This window comes from Microcaecilia unicolor, chromosome 8 (genome assembly GCF_901765095.1).
Source record: "Microcaecilia unicolor chromosome 8, aMicUni1.1, whole genome shotgun sequence".
NCBI classification, from domain to species: Eukaryota; Metazoa; Chordata; class Amphibia; order Gymnophiona; family Siphonopidae; genus Microcaecilia; species Microcaecilia unicolor.
Genome location: NC_044038.1, coordinates 226,097,027 through 226,120,186, shown reverse-complemented (window position 1 = coordinate 226,120,186; position 23,160 = coordinate 226,097,027). Strand labels below are relative to the sequence as shown.

The 23,160-nt window shown below is 45.2% G+C and overlaps 1 protein-coding gene across 2 annotated transcripts in view; it reads left to right on the top strand.

Annotated features, from left to right (window-relative positions):
* The window catches only part of LOC115475946 (lysosomal protective protein-like), a 65,130-nt gene extending 49,538 nt beyond the window's left edge, over positions 1–15,592 (top strand). For both annotated transcript variants that reach the window (XM_030212028.1, XM_030212027.1), the window contains one exon: positions 14,372–15,592. In XM_030212028.1, coding sequence (XP_030067888.1) covers positions 14,372–14,455 — 84 coding nt within the window. In that variant the 3' untranslated portion in view covers positions 14,456–15,592. The remainder of the gene's footprint in view (positions 1–14,371) is intronic.
* The last annotated feature ends 7,568 nt before the right edge of the window (positions 15,593–23,160 follow it).

The following is a 23,160-nucleotide window of genomic DNA, read 5'->3' as shown; positions in this document are numbered from 1 at the left end:
TACTCTCCTCTAACATCTTTTTTGAGAAGATACCAGTCTCGACTATCTGACCTTCGCTAATTCAACCATCTTGCATATCTGACAGACCCCCCCCCCCCCCCCCCCCGGTGATGTCATCGCATTGCCGTTAAGAAATGTGCAGGTTCTCTTCCTGTTTTCTGGCTTCATACGCTACAGGGAAGCCATGTTTGATCTATTGCTGGTTAGTGTTAATAAACAATATTTTAAATACAGATACCCTAGGCCTGTTCTCTATGCATAAAGTTTAATAGTTTATAAGATTTGATCCTACCACCAACTTTCTCACAAAATCAAAGTGGTTTACAATAAAATTTAAAAGAATAGAGAAAAAGTGCCATAAAATGATAGAGCATCCGCTACTAGACCAAACAATCAGCCTCTTGGAAAAGACAGAAGTCTATCGGTAATGCCCATATTGCATTCTTTCCCTTAAACCAGTCCAAGTCCTCATAAAAGCTTTCTGAAAAAATTTTTCAATTTCCCCTTGAATCCTTTCAAAGAAGTCTCTAAACGCAATTCTTCAGGCAAAAGATTCCATTGAACAGGCATCTGCCAAAAAAAGCCCTACTCCTAGTAACCGTCTGGCGTGCACATACGTTATTTAGAATTGTGAGCTGATTAGCCACCCCCGACCTCAACACCCAACTGTAACAATGACTTCAAGAAGGGGGGAAATCCCCTCGTATAAGACCTGATGCACAAATGTTAAAATCGTATAAGTTGCCCCATATTCAACTGGCAACCAATGGAACTGTTTGTTTCAACAGTTTTTATTAAAGATAATAGAAAAATAGTGCCAATATCATATACAAATCCAAAAAGACAACTGTATCTTCAAGCTCAGTGCAGTCCAAAAGTACATAAGTACATAAGTACATAAGTAATGCCATACTGGGAAAAGACCAAGGGTCCATCGAGCCCAGCATCCTGTCCACGACAGCGGCCAATCCAGGCCAAGGGCACCTGGCAAGCTTCCCAAACGTACAAACATTCTATACATGTTATTCCTGGAATTTTGGAGTTTTCCAAGTCCGTTTAGTAGCGGTTTATGGACTTGTCCTTTAGGAAACCGTCCAACCCCTTTTTAAACTCTGCTAAGCTAACCGCCTTCACCACTTTCTCCGGCAACGAATTCCAGAGTTTAATTACACGTTGGGTGAAGAAAAATTTTCTCCGATTTGTTTTAAATTTACTACACTGTAGTTTCATCGCATGCCCCCTAGTCCTAGTATTTTTGGAAAGCGTGAACAGAAGCTTCACATCCACCTGTTCCACTCCACTCATTATTTTATATACCTCTATCATGTCTCCCCTCAGCCGTCTCTTCTCCAAGCTGTATAGCCCTAGCCTCCTTAGTCTTTCTTCATAGGGAAGTTGTCCCATCCCCGCTATCATTTTAGTCGCCCTTCGCTGCACCTTTTCCAATTCTACTATATCTTTCTTGAGATGCGGCGACCAGAATTGAACACAATACTCAAGGTGCGGTCGCACCATGGAGCGATACAACGGCATTATAACATCCTCACACCTGTTTTCCATACCTTTCCTAATAATACCCAACATTCTATTCGCTTTCTTAGCCGCAGCAGCACACTGAGCCGAAGGTTTCAGTGTGTTATCGACGACGACACCCAGATTCCTTTCTTGGTCCGTAACTCCTAACGTGGAACCTTGCATGACGTAGCTATAATTCGGATTCTTTTTTCCCACATGCAAAAGATACATTCAATCAACACATTTTAACATTTTTGTCCCAACCCCCACCCTTATCTGTCAAGGACACTTTAATATTCTGCAAACAACATAACATTCACCCCTCAAAAAACTATATCTTTTATAAAGAGTACTAAACACTATCCCCCCTTTATAAATCCCTCCCCTACCTCAACAAATTGAAATGTAACATTGAGATAACCAAGAAGAAATAAATTACATTCCATTATTACTTCAAAGATAGAGGAGAGCCGAAACTCTGAAGACCCTCCCTCACCACCCCTACCATTCCTTCTTAAGGGCATTGAAACCACGAGGAGGCTCCAGGCTCTTTACCTCCTCTAGTCACTCCGGCCCCTTTTTTAGACCAATAAGATTACTATTGACAGGTAATTACCAACTATGTTCCCGACACCCCCAACTCTATCTTCCACAAAAAAAAAACCCCCTTCCCTCCCTCCCAAAACCCACCCCTCCTTACTCCTCCCCTCTACTCCCCCAAATCCCATCCTATACCCTCTGATTAGTGAAGAGTGACTGAGACCCATCCATTGAGACCTCAAATTATTGTAAAGCCCCCGATAAGGCACCTAATTTATTAAGAATACTGCTACGGGCTCGGTGGGCCAATTTATTGATATGCCTATCTGCTGCTTTTGACACTGTTGACCACACCATACTCCTAGATACGCTATCCTCAATTGGATTCCAGGGCCCTGTTTTTTCCTGGTTCTCCTCCTACCTCTCACTTCGCACTTTCAGTGTTCACTCTGGCGGTTCTTCTTCAACTTCCATCCCGCTTTCAGTTGGTGTCCCCCAGGGTTCTGTCCTTGGACCCCTCCTTTTCTCTATCTATACCTCTTCTCTTGGTACCCTAATTTCATCCCATGGCTTTCATTACCATCTTTATGCAGATGACTCTCAGATCTACATCTCCACCCCTGAAATCTCAACCGTAATCCAGGTCAAAATTTCATCCTGCTTGTCTGACATTGCTGCTTGGATGTCTAACGCCATCTGAAACTAAACATGACTAAAACTGAACTTCTCATTTTTCCCCCTAAATCCACCTCCCCTCTTCCCCCATTCTCTATCTCTGTTAATGGCTCTCACATCCTCCCTGTCTCTTCTTCTCTGCGCATATTCAACAGATCGCCAAAACCTGTCGTTTCTTTATCTACAATATTAGCAAAATTGGCCCCTTCCTTTCTGAATACGCTACCAGAACCCTTATCCAAACCCTTGTCACCTCTCGCTTGGATTATTGCAATTTGCTTCTCACTGGTCTTCCACTCAGCCATCTCTCTCCTCTCCAGGCTGTCCAAAATTCTGCAGCACGACTTATTTTCCGCCAAAATTGTTATACCCACACTAGCCCACTCCTCAAGTCACTTCACTGGCTCCCTGTCCGCTTCCGCATACAGTTCAAACTTCTCGTACTGACCTTTAAATGCATCCATTCTGCAGCCCCCCATTACCTCTCCACTGTCATCTCTCCCTACATTCCTCCCCGTGAACTCCGCTCACTGGACAAATCGCTCTTGTCGTCCCCCTTCTCCTCCACTGCTAACTCCAGGCTTCGTTCCTTTTCTCTCACGGCACCTTAGCACCTTATGCCTGGAATCGTCTTCCTGGACCTATATGTCTAGCTCCATCTCTATCTGTTTTCAAATCTATGCTGAAAACCCACCTTTTCACCAATGCTTTTGGCTCTTAGCAGGGACGACGGTCTCTCTGTGTCAGGTGTTCAGCGCTGCGTGCATCTGGTAGCGCTATACAAATGCTGCTGCTAATCATAATAATATAAGATAAAATCTACGCTGAGTTTTAAAATTGACCATTGATTTACTCCGGTCAGTTGGGAACAGGCACTATATAAACCTTGGCATGTAAACTTTCTATTACAGGTCCAACCAAACAGTTTACCGCCAACATGTAAGAAAAGTATTTTATTACAACCCTTAAGACAGGTCTGGCGCTTTCTTATGACAGCTTGGAATCAAAACCCAAATATTAGCGATCAGCTTCCACTCAGGGGGAATGGAGACTTTCCACGTGGACTAGAGGCTAGGTTAATCAAGAGCTTGGTCAGACATGGGAATCACCCTAATGGAACACATAGTAAATGAGGAGGCAGGTTTGGACACTTTTCAAGACCTGCGGCAGAGGCTTTCTCTAACCAACAAAGATCACTATACATACAGACAATTACATCACTACTGGTACAGCTTAGACTAAGAGGCATTGGGCACAAAATTGGGACAAAAACTCTGAGAATTCCTAAAAGGGGATGCACACGGTCAGGTTTCCATATCTAGTTTGCACCGGGCTCTGCTGTTGCTCTGTCCGCCCCGAAACTATGGAGCACTCATAGAGGCTTGGAGCAAAGACCTGGGATATGAATTGAAGGGAGTAAACTTTGCAAAATTGATAAAAGATATCCCCAGGCAAGTAGGCGGGGCAGAGCTACAGGAGAGCCAGTATAGGATATTACATAGGGGATACATGGCACAAACACAAGCAGCAAGAGCTGGCTGGGCACCGGATGCTCAGTGTGTAAAGTGTAGGCGAGGGAGAAATACATTTTTGCATGCGTTTTGGAGTTGTATCAAAGTGAAAATATTCTGGAAAAGGATCCATAATTACCTTGAGACTCTCATAGGCCACAGACTAATTCCCTTGTGGAGAGGGGTGTTATTAAACAAAAGGGGGGGCCTATGAGATATCAGATAAGAACATGCATAGGAGCCAGCTTTTTAAAATTATTGGGGGTGCTACGCCCAATGAAAATAAACCCTCCCTGGACACATACAAGGAATTTTCTCAATATTGGGGGTGCTCAAGCACCCACAGCACCCACAGAGTCGGCTCCAATGAGAACATGGATCTATTACTGGGTAAGGCATATGCAGTGGGGGAAAAAAATGTATACTGAGGCATTGGATGCAAGAGGAACCACCCACCATCTGGTTTTGGAGGAATAAATTTCATGAGTTGATGTTATGGGAGGCTAGAGCAGCACTAGGCACCCCAAAGAAACGAAAAGCATTTATTTCAATTTGGAACAGATATTTGCAAAGTATTTCCCATAAAGCGAGAAGCGTAGTGCTCAATAACCTGCCCATACTATAAGAGGTGTAAAGAGCCAAATGAAGCAAGAACAATAACCCACACTCTGGTAGTTATAGCACGCAGAGAGGTAGAGGTAGCTAAACCATGAAGTGAAGAGAAAATTCCATAAGAGTAGAGGGGGAGGGGGCATAAAAGCGGGAAGGGTAATATTCAATGCATATTGGAGGGACATGGGTATTATTAGATAGGAGAGCAATCCTTTGAAAGAGCACATTAAGAGGACCCGCCAGCAAATACTGTTGGAATAATACACAGAGTAAAGCACGAGTTATAATTATTGGAGTTTCATATAAAAGTTTAATGTTAATAGTTATGCCACTGTATTGTAATTATACATGTACACATTATAAATATATAAGAAGACAAGAGGGAAGGGATAGGGGAGAAAAGCTTGGAAAGCATTGATGATAGAAGTTTCAGGTTCATTAACATGCGATAGAATTATTTGTTATAAGATTTATATTGACTGATACGGACTTGTATACCATGTGAACTCATCAATAAAAATTGTTGAAACATAAAATTGACCATTGAATCCTGAAGTTGGAACCTGAGCAAGGCATTAAATCTATTGCGCCACTGCCAGTACGAAGGGGACTCCAAATTAGTCCAATTTCCTAATATACATTTCTTATCTATAAGAAACGCCTTTTGAACCATGATATTCTGATGAACCGTGCCAATTTCCAACGGATTCCAGGCACCCAACAACACATACTCCGGAACCATCTGTAACCTTTGACACAATAAACTTTCCAAGAACCGGAGCACTCTAAGCCAAAAAGCCGCAATAGCCGGACCTGCCCAAAAAGCATGATGGTAATTATTTTGAGCTGCGTGACAGCAACCACATTGAGAAGATCCAATGGCCCCCATACTACACAATCGCGACTGAGATGTGTACGCCCGATATATCACCCGAACCTGACATTCCCGCAGTATCGCTCCTTGTGCCCATCTCGGAACCCACCGCAATCCCCTCAACAGATCAGACGGAGTTATCAACCTCTGCACATCCGCTGACCACCGAGCGGCAAGTTGACCCTAGGTCCTTCTGAGGACGCAGCAGTAACATTCTCTTATGCAACTGGGACATCGAAATAGGATCCCCCGTTAACTGTATCAAAGAATTCCTCCAACCTGGTGGTCAGATCAACACCAAGAGAGGCCCGAGGCAGCGTATTAATATAGTGTTGAACTTGTGCATAGGCAAAATTCGCCCCCCAGCCAGCAGATTCCAACTGCAACTCTGTTAAGCGCCTTAATACTTCCTCCAGGCTCTAAAAAATGATGTAAAAGTCGAAAACCCCCTTCCACCCAAGACACCGAACATGGATTATCCATACCTACTACTACTACTAATCACTTCTATAGCGCTACAAGGCATACGCAGCGCTGTACATCATACACGAAAAAGACACCTGAAGGAAATGCATCATTCCCCCTGATGGGCAACAATCTAGTACAACCATAATCAAAAGCCCAAAACTTTGCCAAATCCTTCCACAGCTTCTTCATAGACCTCACCAAAACACTGGATCTAAGAATTATCGGCAAATCCTTTAATGCTGCATGTAACACACAATGTAGATGCAGAGGTTTACAAAACTCTATTTGCATCTGCACCGGAGTATAGTATTCTGTCTGATTAAACGAATCTCCCAAATGCCTCAGCAAACAGGCCTGATTATAAAGTTTAATGTCAGGAACTCCCAAACCTCCTCTATTCCAGTTACCCATTAAATTAGTATATTTTATCTGAGATCTCTTTTTTGCCCCAAAAAAGCGCAAGAGCATGCTCTGTAGGGCCCGTCTATCCCGGTTCCCAAGATACATTAGTGTAGTTTGCATAAAATATAGCCATTTTGGGAATATGATCATAGTAAACAGAGAAATACGTCCCATCAATGTAATCGGCAAACCATCCCATCTCCCTAAAATCTCCCTATTATTTGTTAACAAGGACGCTATATTAACTTCATAGAGTCGATTAGGATTGCTAGTAAGCTGTATACCCAGATAAGTAAAGGAGAATCACGCTCATTTAAGCGAACAACCCATTCTTTCCCACTGCATCTCTTTCATCTGAATAGTTAAGACCTCTGATTTGTCTAAATTTAAACGAAATCCAGAATAGTCACCAAACTCTTTGAAAATCTCCAACAAAGAAGGCAAGGATGAGGGCTCTTTCAAAAGAACCAATAAGTCATCTGCAAAAGTAGATATCTTAAATTGCTCAGTGCCCACCTGCACCGCCTCTGACCCCATAATGTCCCTGATTAAAGGTTCTATCACCAATACAAAAAGAAGCGGGGAAAGGGGACACCCCTATCTAGTGCCTCTAGCTATCCTAAATGGTTCAGATGACATCCCATTAACCCATATTTCTGCACTCGGCCCATGATAAAGCGTTTTTATGGCTTTCTGAAAGAAACCCTCAAAACCATATGCTTCCAAACTGGCAAACAAAAAATCCCAGTTTACATTGTCACACTCCTTTTCCACGTCGAAACTAATAAGTAAGGCTGGTGTGGAGTGATGATGCAAGCTCTCCAAAGCTACTAGGATTTTTCGCATATTACGGGCCACTGACCTTTTCCTCACAAACCCCACCTGAGGTTCAGCTACCAAATCTGGTAACACTCAAGCCAGTCTATTAGCCAGGACTTTGGCAAACAATTTTGTTTCAAAAGGTAGCAAAGAGATATGCCGGTATGAACCCGCCTGATGAGGATCCCTACCCGGTTTTAACAAAACTACAATTTGCGCCTTCCGCAAAGTCTCCGGTAACTTACCCATTTAAACAAAACGGTTAAACACCGTTGTCAAACATGCTACTATTTCTGAAACCAGGACCTTATAAAATTCAGAGGGAAGACCATCCACCCCTGGTGTCTTATATAACAGACTGTCACTTATACCCCAACTCATTTCATCTTCGGTGATGTCTGCATTAAGCCTCTTCCGCTGTTTACCTGTTATCTTAGGGAGTTTTAACTCCGATAGATACATAGCCGCATCTAACCCCTGATCCACTGGAGGAGAGTATAGGGATTCATAGAATTGTCGAAAAACCTCATTGATACCTGCCGCTGTACGATGGTATCTACCCTGGGTGTCCCTAAGCTGAGGAACAAACCGTGAGCCCCCTACCCGTTTATCCAACCATGCCAACAATTTACCGTTTATTAGCATATTTATATAACTGAAAACGATAATAATTGTACGACTTTTGTGCGTTTTCTTGTATTAATTGATTCAAGGTAGCCTGTACTTCCATCAAGTTTCGTTTATGATGCGCAGTTGGGAAGGATCCAAACAGTCTGTCTAGCTCTCCACACCTGGTGTTCCACCCTAAGCAATTCTGCATCTCTCGCCCGCTTCTTATGCACCGAGTATGATATAATTGAGCCACATAACACCGCCTTCACTGCTTCCCAAAATAAAACTGGGTCAGTTTGGTAAGTCTCCTTATTAAACTCTGCGTATTCTCGCCATTGAGACTGTATATAAGGGCCGAATCGACCGTCATAATACAACTCTCTCAGAAAGCACCAACGAGACCTAGGTCTATTGTCAGCCCCCCAGGAAAAGGAAACCCATATCAAAGCATGATCCGACACCTGAGTGGGCCCAATGTTGGCCTGAAACAAAGATGATACGCAATTCGTCGAGAGTAAAATATAATCTATACGTGATAAGGTGCCATGTGCTCGTGACAAATGAGTATAATCCTTCACCCCTGGATGGAACAAGCGCCAGGAGTCCACCAAATCCAACAAAGAGCACATCTGAGGAACTCCCCTAGAGAAGTCCACTGGCCCTACCCTCGACGAACCCGTGCTGTCCAACAAAGGATCATATACAAAATTTAAATCCCCACCCATCATTATTGGAATCTGTTCAAAAGAATGTACATGTTTCACTATAGTTTGATAAAATTTCCTATCGTACTGGTTAGGCGCATAAATATTGACTAACAAAAGAGGCTTATTGCTCAGAAGTAACTCTACTATGACATATCGTTCCATGGGATCCACTATCACTCATTTTTTTTCCACTTGAAGCCCTTTACGAAATAATAAGATTACTCCCGCTTTCCTGTTATTTGCTGGGCTCTCTACATAATCACCCACCCACCATCTACATAGTTTTTAATGCTCTAATTCTGATAGGTGAGTCTCCTGAAGCATTACTATGTGAGCCTGTGTTCTATTCAGGACCTGCAAAATTTTACTACGCTTGATTGGAGATGAAATCCCCCCCCCCCCCAAGACCTTAATTTAACCATACTACCTCTTAGGTGTCCCCCTTTAACTGCTGAAACTCCAACAGCAGATTAGCCTGTTTTAGTGAGGAAAGAGCGCCCCAGCTTACGCCCCCCCCCCCTTGCTTTCTCAGAACAGAAGGCCTTATCCTTCTCCCTTTCTCTTCTTTCAACCACTTGGAGCAGAACCCTCCCTCCCCCCACCAACGAGTTTCAAGATAGAACTCATCACGTATAGGCACCCCACATCCCCTTTATCAACTGACCCAATAAATCATAACAACTAGTAGAGAAACTCAAACATCCCTCAAACATTATATTACTGCAATTCAGCACAACCCACAACATTCACCCCCCTTCCCCCAACCAACAGGCTCTTCCACTCAGCAAACCCCCATGCTTTCCAGGAACTTCCCCATCCCTCTTTTACCAATGATTCTGCAATAATGACCCACCACTTTTCAGCAATCAATTCCTCCAAAGAGGGTAAATTCTATAGAAGTACCACTCCTACAGAGTTGGTATAGTCAGTCTGCCTCCTCTGGGGACAGAGTCTTGATAAATGCTTGTGCTGCTGCCACACTATCAAAGGTGTTTTAAATTTAGGGTTCAGAGACCCCCAAGAAGGCTGGAGTGACCCTAAATCTGACTCCATCTCTAAATAGCACTAATACTGGGGTAATCAAGGAGTTGTGAAGTTCTAAAAGGAATTGCCACTAAGAGAGACGTTAGTAACTAGCGAGGTAATTAAATTTGCTGATGACACAAAGTTATTCAAAGTCGTTAAATCGCGACAGGATTGTGAAAAATTACAAGAGGACCTTACGAGACTGGGAGACTGGGCGGCTAAATGGCAGATGATGTTTAATGTGAGCAAGTGCAAGGTGATGCATGTGGGAAAAAAGAACCCGAATTATAGCTACGTCATGCAAGGTTCCACGTTAGGAGTTACGGACCAAGAAAGGGATCTGGGTGTCGTCGTCGATAACACACTGAAACCTTCTGCTCAGTGTGCTGCTGCGGCTAAGAAAGCGAATAGAATGTTGGGTATTATCAGGAAAGGTATGGAAAACAGGTGTGAGGATGTTATAATGCCGTTGTATCGCTCCATGGTGCGACCGCACCTTGAGTATTGTGTTCAATTCTGGTCGCCTGCATCTCAAGAAAGATATAGTAGAATTGGAAAAGGTGCAGCGAAGGGCGACTAAAATGATAGCGGGGATGGGACGACTTCCCTATGAAGAAAGACTAAGGAGGCTAGGGCTATACAGCTTGGAGAAGAGACGGCTGAGGGGAGACATGATAGAGGTATATAAAATAATGAGTGGAGTGGAACAGGTGGATGTGAAGCGTCTGTTCACGCTTTCCAAAAATACTAGGACTAGGGGGCATGCGATGAAACTACAGTGTAGTAAATTTAAAACAAATCGGAGAAACTTTTTCTTCACCCAACGTGTAATTAAACTCTGGAATTCGTTGCCGGAGAAAGTGGTGAAGGCAGTTAGCTTAGCAGAGTTTTAAAAAGGGGTTGGACGGTTTCCTAAAGGACAAGTCCATAAACCGCTACTCAACGGACTTGGAAAACTCCAAAATTCCAGGAATAACATGTATAGAACAGGGGCGTATCTGGAATCCGGCGGTAGGGGGGGCCAGAGCCAGAGAGGGGGGGCACATTTTTGCCTCCCCCCCCCCCCCGCCTCTCTCCACCCCCTCCCCGCCGTCAACCCTCCCCCGCTGCTTACTTTTGCTGGCGGGGTCCGACCCGCAATCTCCATATTTCGGCTTCCTCCGTGGCCATGTGCTTCCAGGAAGTAACGCTGCAGCGCTGATTCGTTGAATCTAGTTCGGCGTCTGACGTGCTGGGACGTCAGACGCCGAACTGGATTCAACGAATCAGCACTGCAGCGTTACTTCCTGGAAGCACATGGCCACGGAGGAAGCCGAAATATGGAGATTGCGGGTCGGACCCCGCCAGCAAAAGTAAGCAGCGGGGGAGGGTTGACGGCGGGGAGGGGGGCCAGGGCGAAATCTGCGGGGGCCCAGGCCCCTGTGGCCCCACGCAGATACGCCCCTGGTATAGAATGTTTGTACGTTTGGGAAGCTTGCCAGGTGCCCTTGGCCTGGATTGGCCGCTGTCGTGGACAGGATGCTGGGCTCGATGGACCCTTGGTCTTTTCCCAGTATGGCATTACTTATGTACTTATAGGTCTAAGGAAAAGATACCAGCCTTATGACAAACTGGATTTAGATTACAAGTTATACTCGTCTTCGCGTCTTCTTGGGGCGAGCTGCCTGGGGACAAAAATGCCGATCCTGGAAGAGAAGCCACGCGACCAAATTGCGCCGAGGTAGGCAGGCTCAATCAGTTAAACGCCGCCGCCGCTAACGCCGCCGCCGCTGTTGAAGGTGCCCCTGCACCGCACCTGGAGCAAAAGTGCACCTGGAGCCCGGAAGCAAAAAGAGGCCGTCCGAGCTCCAACTCGGGGTTTTTAAAACCCCCGCTCTCTCTCCTCCCATGCCAGCGGGGTGCCTCCATTTGCGGCGGGAACGCGCCCACTCCGCTTCCTGGCACCCCGCTGGCATGAACGCGCATGCCCCTCGGTGCACGGCGCCATGTTAGCTACGGCTCCGTGCACCTCTGGGGCACTGCGTCTATCTTGATTACAAGTTATACAATGCAGCGAAAGATAGCCTGATACAGCAAAAGCATTTATACTTACAGCCTTTCATCATTAAGTGAAGCCCAGAGATCATCATTTGGAATGAGGAGCTTATTTGCCAAGGTACAAGTCAAATCAGTGATTGACAACAGGCACGTACAATCAATTAGTTATAGGAATATAATAATCCAGCTGCAAACAGGTGTTAATTAGTTCCTAATCTTTTATAATTTCTTTTACCAATTAGAGGTTTTACAAGGGAAAGCAATTAGGTAATTTGTCAATTCTGCTGGACACATTGGTTTCCCTTGAAGAGAGAGAGTGCCAACCCTTCTCTCTAACTTAAACCAGGAAATACCCTGATTTTTATAGGTGCCCTCAGGATATGGATAATATGACAATAGATATACCTGATTGGATCTATGCTAATGTCATGGTTACCACTGATTGGCTCATGCTAATGAGTAGATTTTATCTTGCTAACATGGTTTTGTCTCTAGCTCGCTTGACCACAAATCTTAAGCAAGACCATGCATCCAGCTACACCTTTCCTTTCTCACACCATGGCTGACCACAATCCTGCTCACAGGAAAGTCTCCCTCCCCTCTTGGACAGCTAGTTCCCTATTTTCTTTGCACCTGGCATGACTCACTCATTTCTCAACTTGTTTTTCTAACTTACATTAGAGAAAATTCCACTTTGTAACAGATACGGCTTCCATTTTGTGCTGAAATCCTCCATTTTGTTTCCATATCTATTGACCTAACTTTTCCTAATTTAGCTTATTTAGGCCTCAATCCGGGCTACAAACTAGGCCATACTTTTCCAGTAAGCTCCTAGTTATGTCAGCCATCAGATTTCTGACTCAGCCAAGGTCTGTAATGGCCTGAGCTCTATGACTGGGCCCGCCACCATTCCAGTGGGGGGGTCTCTGGCTGTACCATAATTATACAAAGGTTTTGTCAGACCCCTCATAGGTCACTCTCCATTTTGCCGGGTAAATCAATGCAATTCTGATTTTCCGGCCATACAGAGCCGCACAAACCGGTGCAAATTCCTTCCTCGCTGCTGCCACTCGCACAGAGTAGTCCTGAAAGCAGAGGACTCTCTGTCCTTCATAGCTAAGCACTCCACCCGATCTCAGAGTCTGCACGATGGCCTGCTTGTGTCCATAGTGCAAGATTTTTAGGATCATTGCACGAGGTTTAGCAGTTCCCTGTCATCTCGGGCCCAGTCTATGAGCTCTCTCTACCCTTAACGGGCCAAGCAGATTATTTAAGTTCAGCTCCCGTGGAAACCAGCTTTCCAAAAAGCTCCCCAACTCCGCCTCCTTTATCTGCTCCGATAAGCCAATTAAACGCAAGTTGTTGCAACGGGAACGATTTTCTAAGTCATCCAATTTCGACTCCAACTCCGCCAGCTGTTTCTTTAAGGCCCCCGTCGGTACCACCGTCTCCACCACTTGATCCTCCAGATCGCTGATCCGTTGCTGCATGTGCTCAAGGTCTAAGTGGAACCCATCCAGCCGCTCGTGTGCTGCCTCTGCCCGATCATAGAGAGCCTGCAACTTCTTATCTAAGGCTGCCTCCACTGCCGCAATGACTTCCGCGGTAATCTCTGCTGTCCACGCTGAACACACACTAGTGCTCGATTAGAGCTGTGCGGCAGCCATTTTGGATTCGGCGGGCTTACTTTTGTCTTTTTCCTTCTGCAGCGATTTTGCCGCCATCCCTCTCTTGCCGAATCGCTAGCGGAGATCACACAACTTCCAGCCTCTAAAGTATATTCCTCTGACACTTTGAGGTTTATAAATCTAATATTCAGCCTGATAAATTAGCAAGATAAGGGGGAAGTGCAGGAGCTCCACATCCTAGCCTCTCCTGCATGGCACCACGTGACCTCCCAATGGAATTGTTTATATAATGGAGTCGCATGTTCTGTAAACCCCCCACCCCCACCCCTTAACAATCTTATAGCACAGTTTTGCAGTGTCCTCAATTGCTTTAACAAATATTGAGGCAATCCTAGTCCAATCTAGATAGTACAAATGAACGCAGTAAAACATGCAAGGAGACTGGATCAAAAAAATACCCTTGATGCTCTAAGCGTTCACAAGGTAGCAAACCCCAAAACTGGGGGACAATAAAGCCACATAAAAAAAAAAATCGTGACCCATTAACCCTAACAACTAATATTTCTGTGTATGCTTAAAAAAGGGCATGTTCGGGTTTTTTTTTTTACCTTTTGATTGAAATATAACTGCCAAGCCCCCCCCCCCCCCTACCTTGCGCTACTCCACACATCAGATCTCTTTGAAGATGAGTGTGATCCAAATGTATATGAAAAGAAGGATCTGAAAAAAAATTTGAAGCAATTCAGTACAGCATGTGAAATTCCTAAATGACTGTAGCCCAGCCAACAGCAAAGCATGTCTGTATAATAACCCTTTTGTTTTTAACCTTCTTTAACAAATATTTATTTTGTAGTTCTTATTGGTTTATTGTACATTGTTCTGATTTTTGTTTGAAGAGTGGTGATACCAAGTTTTTATTAAACTAAACTAACTCTCCTTTCACAGGGAGCTGGTCACATGGTACCAACTGATAATCCCAGAGCTGCCTTGACCATGTTCACCCGTTTCCTGAAGAAGCAGCCATTCTAAAGAGCGTAGATGCTGAGACAGTGCTGGAGACCATGATTACCAGGCTGCCTCTCCAGTTCTGCTTAAATTTCATCTCCTCTTCAGCTTGTTGGGGGTCACTCAACTCACCACCTGCAGTCTGAGAAGTGTACTTCCAACAGAGGTCCAATACAGCCATGCTGTGTAAAACAGAATGAGACAAGATTGTCGAAACACTGGTCAAGGCCGAGGAACCTTTAACCCTATTTACATTTTTCATCATTTTTGATGGAGGTATACAGAATTCGTAACAGAGTGGATTGGTTTCAGCTGCTACACTGTACTGTATTCATGATGCTTCTGCAGGGGAAGACAACGATGCAGCTGTTACTCAGTCTGAATTAAAATACGGGTACCAAAATAGAAAAAAAAGAGATGCCAGGCTTCATTTGAAGTGGAAGCAGGGACCTCTGAGCTGAGAACGCACATGCTGAAGTCTGGGGTTGTTGTCTGTATAAACATATCTGATTTTAGGAATACAATATAGTGAAGAGAACTTTAATGATAGTTTGGGCCTAAATGGAATTCAGAAGCCATGACTCTAGGTGGGTTAAGGATGTAGTAGTATCTGTGTAGGTCAGGGGATGGAGGATTAAGGGGGCTTGTGGGAAAGGGATCCTAGTTGGGAATTGTTGGGATAGAATCTTCAGCCCTCATTTGCTTTCCTGAACAGTTAAACAGGCCATAGCTTTAACTAACATACAGAAATGCGGTGCATTTAAAATGTCTTGTGTTGCTCACTCCAATCTTGAAATACAAAGGAGGCAATTTTCCTCTTGAAGTGTTTTACTGCATGCTTGCTTTGAGGTGTAGCTTCCTGCTAGGCACTTCAACTGCATGTTCAAGTGAAATGAATAACCCGAGCTCCATGATCTGTGTGACACTGTTTCTAACCTTGAACTTACAGAGGGCACACACACACCAATGCTTGCATCCAGGATGCTGAGTGCACAAGCGATATAAAAATAACCTTTTGCTGCTTAGCTCTGCTTCCATGAAGGAAGATTGAAACAGGCTTCTGCTTTTTATTTTGAGCAGGGAAAAATAATTTGCCTTGAATGGTGAAATTTCTTTAATTTTAAAAATTACGGGATCTCAATAAAAGAGGTGCAAAATCAATTTGTGGCTTTTGGCTTTTATTTTTTTTGCTCTGTGACTGCAGTTTTATTGACCTGCCTCTAGTATCAGGACTTCCTTTCCACCATCTTGAATACAGTGGGTCAGACAGCATGGGATTCCTCTGTCCAGTTCAACTGTCTTTGGGATCCAGAACTGCTGTATATGGATAGTAGCTGTAGCCAGGATGCTCATTGCAGCATTATGCTGCTTAATTTGTTAAAATCCTTTATTTTATGGAAATTTTATTTTTATTTTTTTTTAATGGAGGCCTCCTGGTGCAGTCAGTTCGCTTGCCTGCTGTGCACATACCCTGGGATTTCTGTCAAGTAACCAGCCTCTGGCCACCTCGGCCATCTGTTCACTTTTGGTTGGTAAAGAGTACCCAGCCTTAGCTGGAGGCTAAAGATATTTGGAGAAACCACCCTGCTAAGTCTGCCAAGAGACCAGTCACACAAGTGGCAGTCCCCTCTAAGTTATTTTCAACTTGCTTACAGCCACTTGTACTAAGGTAGACATCTAGGAGGAAATGATTGTAGAGCTAAGCAGTTGGTGTGGATGGGAATATTGAACGTTGAGTCATGCGTTTGATATACTGCCTTCTGTGGTACAACCAACGCTGTTTACATATTATATATACAGCTGCTCGATTTTGTCTTAACCATATAAGAAATCTTAATAATTATTGTAAGATCAGCATAAAATTGGATTACATTCAGGCAACTTATTTTAAAGGCCTCATCACCTACTGGGACAAGCTTGGTCCTCTGCACAAACAGGTTTCCACTTTTCTCGTCGCTACTTTTCAGCCCCTACTGACTCTGATTTGGGAGATCTTCTGTGCCTCTTGCACATTAGGCCTGCATCCCACACAGGCTGCCTTTGGTGTGGGATTGGTGAAAAGCATGGCCTGGTTTGGGCCCTCAAGGATTGGAAAGGAGTACCACTTACAAAGTTGTTGTTTTTTTTTTTTTTCTGAGGCAGAAGCTAACTGAATCCCTGATTTATATATATATAAAATGTTGGGGAGGGTTACAGAAAAAAAAAGAAGCTAATAGCAAACAGGAAATGCTGAATTTTGTTTGATTGTGGTTATCAGATATGGACTTATATTTAACTAGTGGAACCATGCCCGTTTCCTCAACAATGAAACGGGCCCTAGGAAGGCTGTCATGTAAGCTTTTTTTTTTCTCTCTCTCTCTCCCCTGTCCTCCCCTTGATAAGGAAGTGGTGTTCTTCAGGGCCTTTGCAACGTTTGCTTTAGGTAGGGTGGTGCAGTGTGCACTTCTGACTTTGTGTCTAGTTTCCCTGCTTACTTTTGCTAAAGGTCCAGGTTAGTGTTAGTGCAGTGTGCACTGGTGACTGTGTGTTTAGCTTTCCTGCTTTTCCCTCTTGGTTTTGGAAGCATTTCTGTGTCTAGGGCTTTGGAAGCTCTGCTGTTTGGTGCTTTAGGAGCACGGTTGGGTCTGGTGCTTTGGTAGCACTTTTTGGATTATGTGTTTAGCTTCCCTGCTTTTTCCTTGTGGCTCCCCTGCTTTCCCTTTTGGTGCTGTGAGGGGCACTCTTGTTTAGTGCCTAGGGGCACTCCTGTTAGTATAGGGCTTAGGAAGTCCTTTTGTTAGTTTACCATTAGGAACACTTCTGCTGGTTTAGGGCTTGGGAGCACTTAGGTCAGTTTAGGATTTTGGAGTACTTCTGCTTCCAGTCCTGGTCCCTGTGTCATCCGGTATCTGGTAAGTCCTGCTGGCCACTCAAACCCAAGGGCTCAACCCTTGGGGGGCAGGGCTAAGTGCAGGTGAAGCTGTACGGACCAGTCCAGTGTGCTCAGGTACGGTGTGTGTTCCAGTCTGGTGCGCTCCAGTCCAGTGTGTTCCGGTCCAGTGTGTGTTGCAGTCCTGTGTCCTCCAGTCCGGGGGATTCCAGTCCAGTGTTGCAGTCCAGTGTCCTCCAGTCCGGGGGATTCCAGTCCGTGTGTTGCGGCTCGCTGGGCGGTGCCTGCAGTCCCTGCCAGTGCCGGTATGCTTGCCCAGCATTGGTTGGTGGGTTTTGCCTGCTGCTGTCGCTCGTCAGCAGCCCAAGGGCTCACGTTTGCTCCAGAGCCCGGCCCCGCGGGCTCTGAACCTGAGAACCTGACACCTCCTGACTTCAGCTCGCCTCCAACGTTCCCTTCCTTCTCACTGTTCCGCCCTCTGACGTCATTATGTATTGACGCGAGAGTGGGACAGTGAGGGGGAATGGATCGCTGGAGGCTGGCTGACGTCAGGAGATGTTACGAACCCAGGCAGCCAGACACGGAACGTTGGAGGTGCAAATTATTATATAGGATATGCGAGTCCTGAATCAATAAGATCCAGTATTTTAAGAACCTTCAGCTTCTTGTCAAATTTCATATTATGCATTGGGATTAGAGAATAACACAGGGACAAAGTTTGTCCCTGTGGACTCTGTCCTCATCTTCACAATCTAATTTTTATTTTTTATTCTGTACAACTATTTATAAATCACAAATAGAAAAAAATAACAAGCAACTGAACTAGCCCTCCCCCCCACCCTCCAACCCCAACAATATCAGACTACTACTCCCAAGGAACCTTAATCCACCCTGTTAAAATGTCCAAGGGACAAAATAAACCCACTCTATATGCCTTATGCAGCACTGTTATGATTTTCTTATCTGTGGATGAATAAGTCATCAACAATCTCAGGATTCAGTCTAATTCATCCATCTTCCACAGTCCTTCCAAAAATAGAAAATGTCTTGTCAAAATATGTGTTGGTAGCAGGAATGCACAGGATCCCCCTGTACATCTTTTGTCAGTTTTGGCTAGCACTTTTTTATTCTCAAAAAAAATCAAAACATTTATGTTCGAGTAATGCAGATAACTGTCCAATTCATTAACAGTAGCCTTCAAAGGAGGCATTGTTCTATAAAAATCACTCCTTAAACTGCTGATACACTTTTTTTTCATTCTTTTGGGGGGGGGGAGGGAGGGCTCTTCCACAGATGTGATATTTTCTGGGAATGTGGATTATGGAGGATCCCGAGCTGTTGATATTAATGGACTCGAGCCTTCCATTTCAATCTGGTTTTAGTACAACCTTCTCAAAAGATGTGGTTGCCTCTGTTTTTACATTATCTGGGAAGATAATTGAATTGTCTTTCAGAAGTGTGTGTCGAAGAAAACCACTGTGTAGTGAATGAACAGAAAAATAAGTATTTAAAGTGTTTGGAAATGCTCCTTGATGTTAGCAGCAATAGATTAATCTGTTGCAGTAATGGTAAGATGCTTGAACAACTGGGCAGGTGATGGAAGGATGTTGCAGATGATAGGAGTGTGAGCAGTCTGCCACATCAATGGCAGATAAGACACATGCTGTCATTTTAAGGTGCTTCATTTAAATCCAAAAGCAGCTTCTGCAGTTGAATTTGGTTGCCAGTTGTCTTCTAAGGTGGATTAAGTTTTTACATATGGATACTAGTATTACCGGTACAGATTGTGTTCCATCTAGTTGGAACAGCCTGATAAAGGTAGTCGTAGGGGTTCCTTTTACTAAGGTGCACTGAACAATGGCTGCACTAGTATAGATGCGTGTTTCGGATGCGCACAGATCCATTTTTCAGTGTGCCTGTAAAAAAAAATTTTTTTTTTTTTTGCCAAAAATGGATGTGCGGCAAAATAAATGGTGTTTTAAGTTTAGGGTTATCAGCCGAGTATTTTATCATGGTTTTAGAACATAATTATTATCGTTTTGCTTTTAATTGTTTTTATTATTTATATTTGTTCTAATTGTTATATAACTGTTTGTTTTGTAGCCCCTGATGCAGCCCAGTTGGGCGAAACACTGTTAGAAATGAAACCTACAGGTTAAGGTTGACAGTTCTATTTTCTATTCTCTCCCTCCCCCCCACCGCCTCACCTGGGACCTTTGCTTCCCTAAACCACTGCCTGGCAAAATGAAGGCCATTTGCAGGCTGGTACATCACCTGTTTCCAAGTCACCTGTAATTTGAATCATATCACCTCTCTCCTTCCCAATAGTACTGCTCAGTTCAGACAGCTTCTGATGAGTGAACTGTCCACTGCCAGCAGAAAGAAGGGAGAGAAACTGGTTCCAAGCAAGAGAACCAGCTGCAATTCAAGTTATGGACTGGGCATGTCTCACTGACCCCCCTTTTTTTTGCTACTTGGCCATGCTGACCCTCATTAACTGGATGTTGCTTTGCTTTTGCTTGCTCTGATGGAAGGATAAAATGGAGCTAATACTGTTTGGGATGCTGCACTTAATGTTACTGTGATGAGTCACTCTCCCATGCTACTACTTTTGGAGGTGAGGAGAGAGTTGGAAAAGGGTTACAGAGGTTCCATGGGAAGAGAGGTAGAGGCTGCAAAGTCTAAGGGTACAGAGAGGCAGCTGCTGAAGTTGGCAAAGGAAGAGACAGGAGGCTGTTGGGTGGAAGATAGGAAAGATGAGATAGGAAGACAGCTGTTGTAGGAAGGCGATTGTTAGGGCTCAGGAGGGGAGAGGAGGACATTGTGCCAGAGCTGTTCTAACAGAGGGGAGAAGGTGCACAAGACTGAACGTCCACCTAATACCCTCAAACTATCATCTAGATCCGAGACTATGCAGGTGACTATATATAGTGGCTCATTTTCAAAGCACTTAGACTTGCAAAGTTCCATAGATTACTATGGAACTTTGTAAGTCTAAGTGCTTCGAAAATACATAAGTTACTTGGTCAGAGCCACCTACAATAGGGTGAATTGTATTTTTTTTAATTATAGTAATAATATATGTAATGGCACATATATGTAAATATCTTTGCACATGCAAATCGTATATGCAAATTCCATGAAAATGTTTGCCATCCACTTTGGAGGCACACGGAGTTGGCTACCTTACTACCATATTCAATGCATTGAACTATCACTAAGCAAATGTATCAGTTCTTCTATTAATGGCTTTTTAACATGTTTTTTTTAATTGATTCCATTGATTTTATCACACACTTGAAAACAGATGCCTTGCTTGATATTTTTATCTAACAAAAACAGTTCTGAAGATAAAGGTTTGTATATGCATTGGTCACTTTGATCATGTATCCTGGGAGGTGGATAATGTCAGATAAACGAAATGATCTGAGCGAGAAATCTGGACAAATTCCCCTGGCCCTCTGCATTCTGTAGTATTTGAGTTGCTGCAGGCTATGAGATGAATCTGTTCTTTCTCTGTCAGATGGCTTCCTTTCTGCTCTTTGCTTTTCTGCTAGGGGGGCTCCAGGTGGAATCTGCTCCAATGGCTGATGAGATTGTTGACCTCCCAGGAATGGACAGGAAGCCGACCTTCCGACAGTATTCGGGATACCTGCATGTATCTGAGAACATTTACTTGCATTACTGGTGAGTAGTATTCTCCTCGCTTATAGTTCTCCGTAGGCTCAGTTGCTAATGACATGGGGGGGGAAACATGATCGCAGACAAAGTACACATTTCACAAGGTGCTGAGTTTACTATTTTCTGACTTTCATCACACATTTTCCCTATCATCAAGCCGATCAATCCATAGACTGGTGGGTTGTGTCCATCTACCAGCAGGTGGAGATAGAGAGCAATCTTTTGCCTCCCTATATGTGGTCATGTGCTGCCGGAAATTCCCCAGTATGTTCTCTATCTCAGCAGGTGTGTGGTCACACAGCAGCAGCTCCGGCTAGGTCTCCAAGCCTAATTGTTTAGGTTTTGTTGAGTACCTGGGGTTGAGGGCTCTTCGTGAGCAAGTGCAAACCTGGTGGTGCCAGGTCCCTCCTTTTCTCCCCCCTCCCGCTGGCTCCGTTAAACAAAAAAAACAAAAAAAAAATTTTAACGTTCAAAAAGGACGTTCATTTGCAGCTGCTCACTGGAACAAGTCGTCGCTGCTCGGAGCAAGAAGCAGGTAATTTTTACCTTTTACTAGCGGGCAGGGGGTTCCCCAAATGGTCTCCACGTGGCTATGACCTCGGATGGCAAGGGCGCGAAAAGATGCTCTCCGGAATGCGTTCGCGCGCCTAGTGGGGAAGCGGGGGGATCGAAGGTAGAGTCGCCCTTTTTGGGCGCCCTTTCGGAACCGGGAGAGTTCACCGGTTTTTCCTCCGGCGCAGTGGCCTTTCCCGCCTTAGGCGCCCATCCCCCGCTGGCCGCCCTCCCGGTCGTGACCGGCCACGCAGCTCGGTCGGCTTCTTCTTGGGCCGCCCTCGAGATGGGAGACGTTAACAACTTGGTCGCCCTGGGATCGGGCGACAGTAAGAAGTCGGCGAAATTAAAACACCCTTCTTCCCGCGCGGCTCCTTCTCGGAGTTTTGCGCCGGACGCCATTTTGAACGTGCAACACGCCTCTCCCCCGCTACTGGGAGCGCAGATGGAGGGCACCTCTAGGGCCGCGGAACGGGCTGCAGAAATACACAGACTGGGGGATTTCTCCCCTGAGTTCATTTTGCTGCTGCATCAAGCCTTTCTTATGCAGAACACTGCCCCTGCCCACCCCTCTGATCGGGGTGATGAGGCCTCTATGCTTAAGCGCCCTCGGGTGGATCTTCCACCCTTGGGGGACTCGGTCTCCTCTGATGTGGATGACGGCAGCATGTCTGAGTTCTCCCAGAGATCCTTAGCGGAATCGATGGAAGAGACTGATCCTCGCTGGGATGGAGCGGACGACCCCTCTGCAGCGCGGCTTTTTCACTCAGAGGATTTGCCCAACCTGCTTGTGCAGGCCATGAGCATTTTGAAGATTGCCTCTCCGGAGGAAGGCTCTCTCTCAGCCTCTACTGGCTCCGCCATTATGCTGGGAATGAAGCGCTCGCCTAGAACCTTCCACGTTCATGAAGCCATGCAGACCTTAATTTCAGCGCAATGGGATGCCCCTGAGGCGAGCCTGAAAGTAGCCAGGGCTATGTCCCATCTGTACCCCTTTCCTGAGGGGGAACGTGAAGCATTTGTCTGGTCCACGGTAGATTCCTTAATCACTGCCGTGACTAAGAAAACGGCGCTGCCGGTGGAAGGTGGCACTGCCCTGAAGGATGCCCAAGACAGGAGAATGGAGGCAGCCTTAAAGTCGTCCTTTGAGGCGGCCGCTCTGAGTTTGCAAGCCTCGGTTTGCGGCTCCTACGTGGCTAGGGCGTGCCTGACTGTTTTGCAGCGGGCTTCCCCCTCGGACCCATCCTGGAGGGCGGAATGGCAGACCCTGGAGTCGGGTTTGGCCTACTTGGCAGACTTGCTGTATGATGTTTTGAGAGCCTCGGCCAAGGGCATGGCTCAGACAGTCTCTGCGCGGCGGTGGCTCTGGCTTAAGCTCTGGTCTGCTGACCATGCCTCTAAATCTCGCCTAGCCAAGTTGCCTTTTAAAGGCAAGCTGCTCTTTGGGGATGAGCTGGACAAGATCGTGACGGAGCTCGGCACGTCCAAGGGCAAGAGGTTGCCGGAGGTCAGGACTCAGGCCGGCAGTGCCCGTCCTGGTTCCTCTAAGGGCCGATTCCAGGAAGCCCGTCGGTATCGCCCGGGCAAGGCGGCCTCTGCCTCCGGTTCCTTCAAACGGAACTTCTCC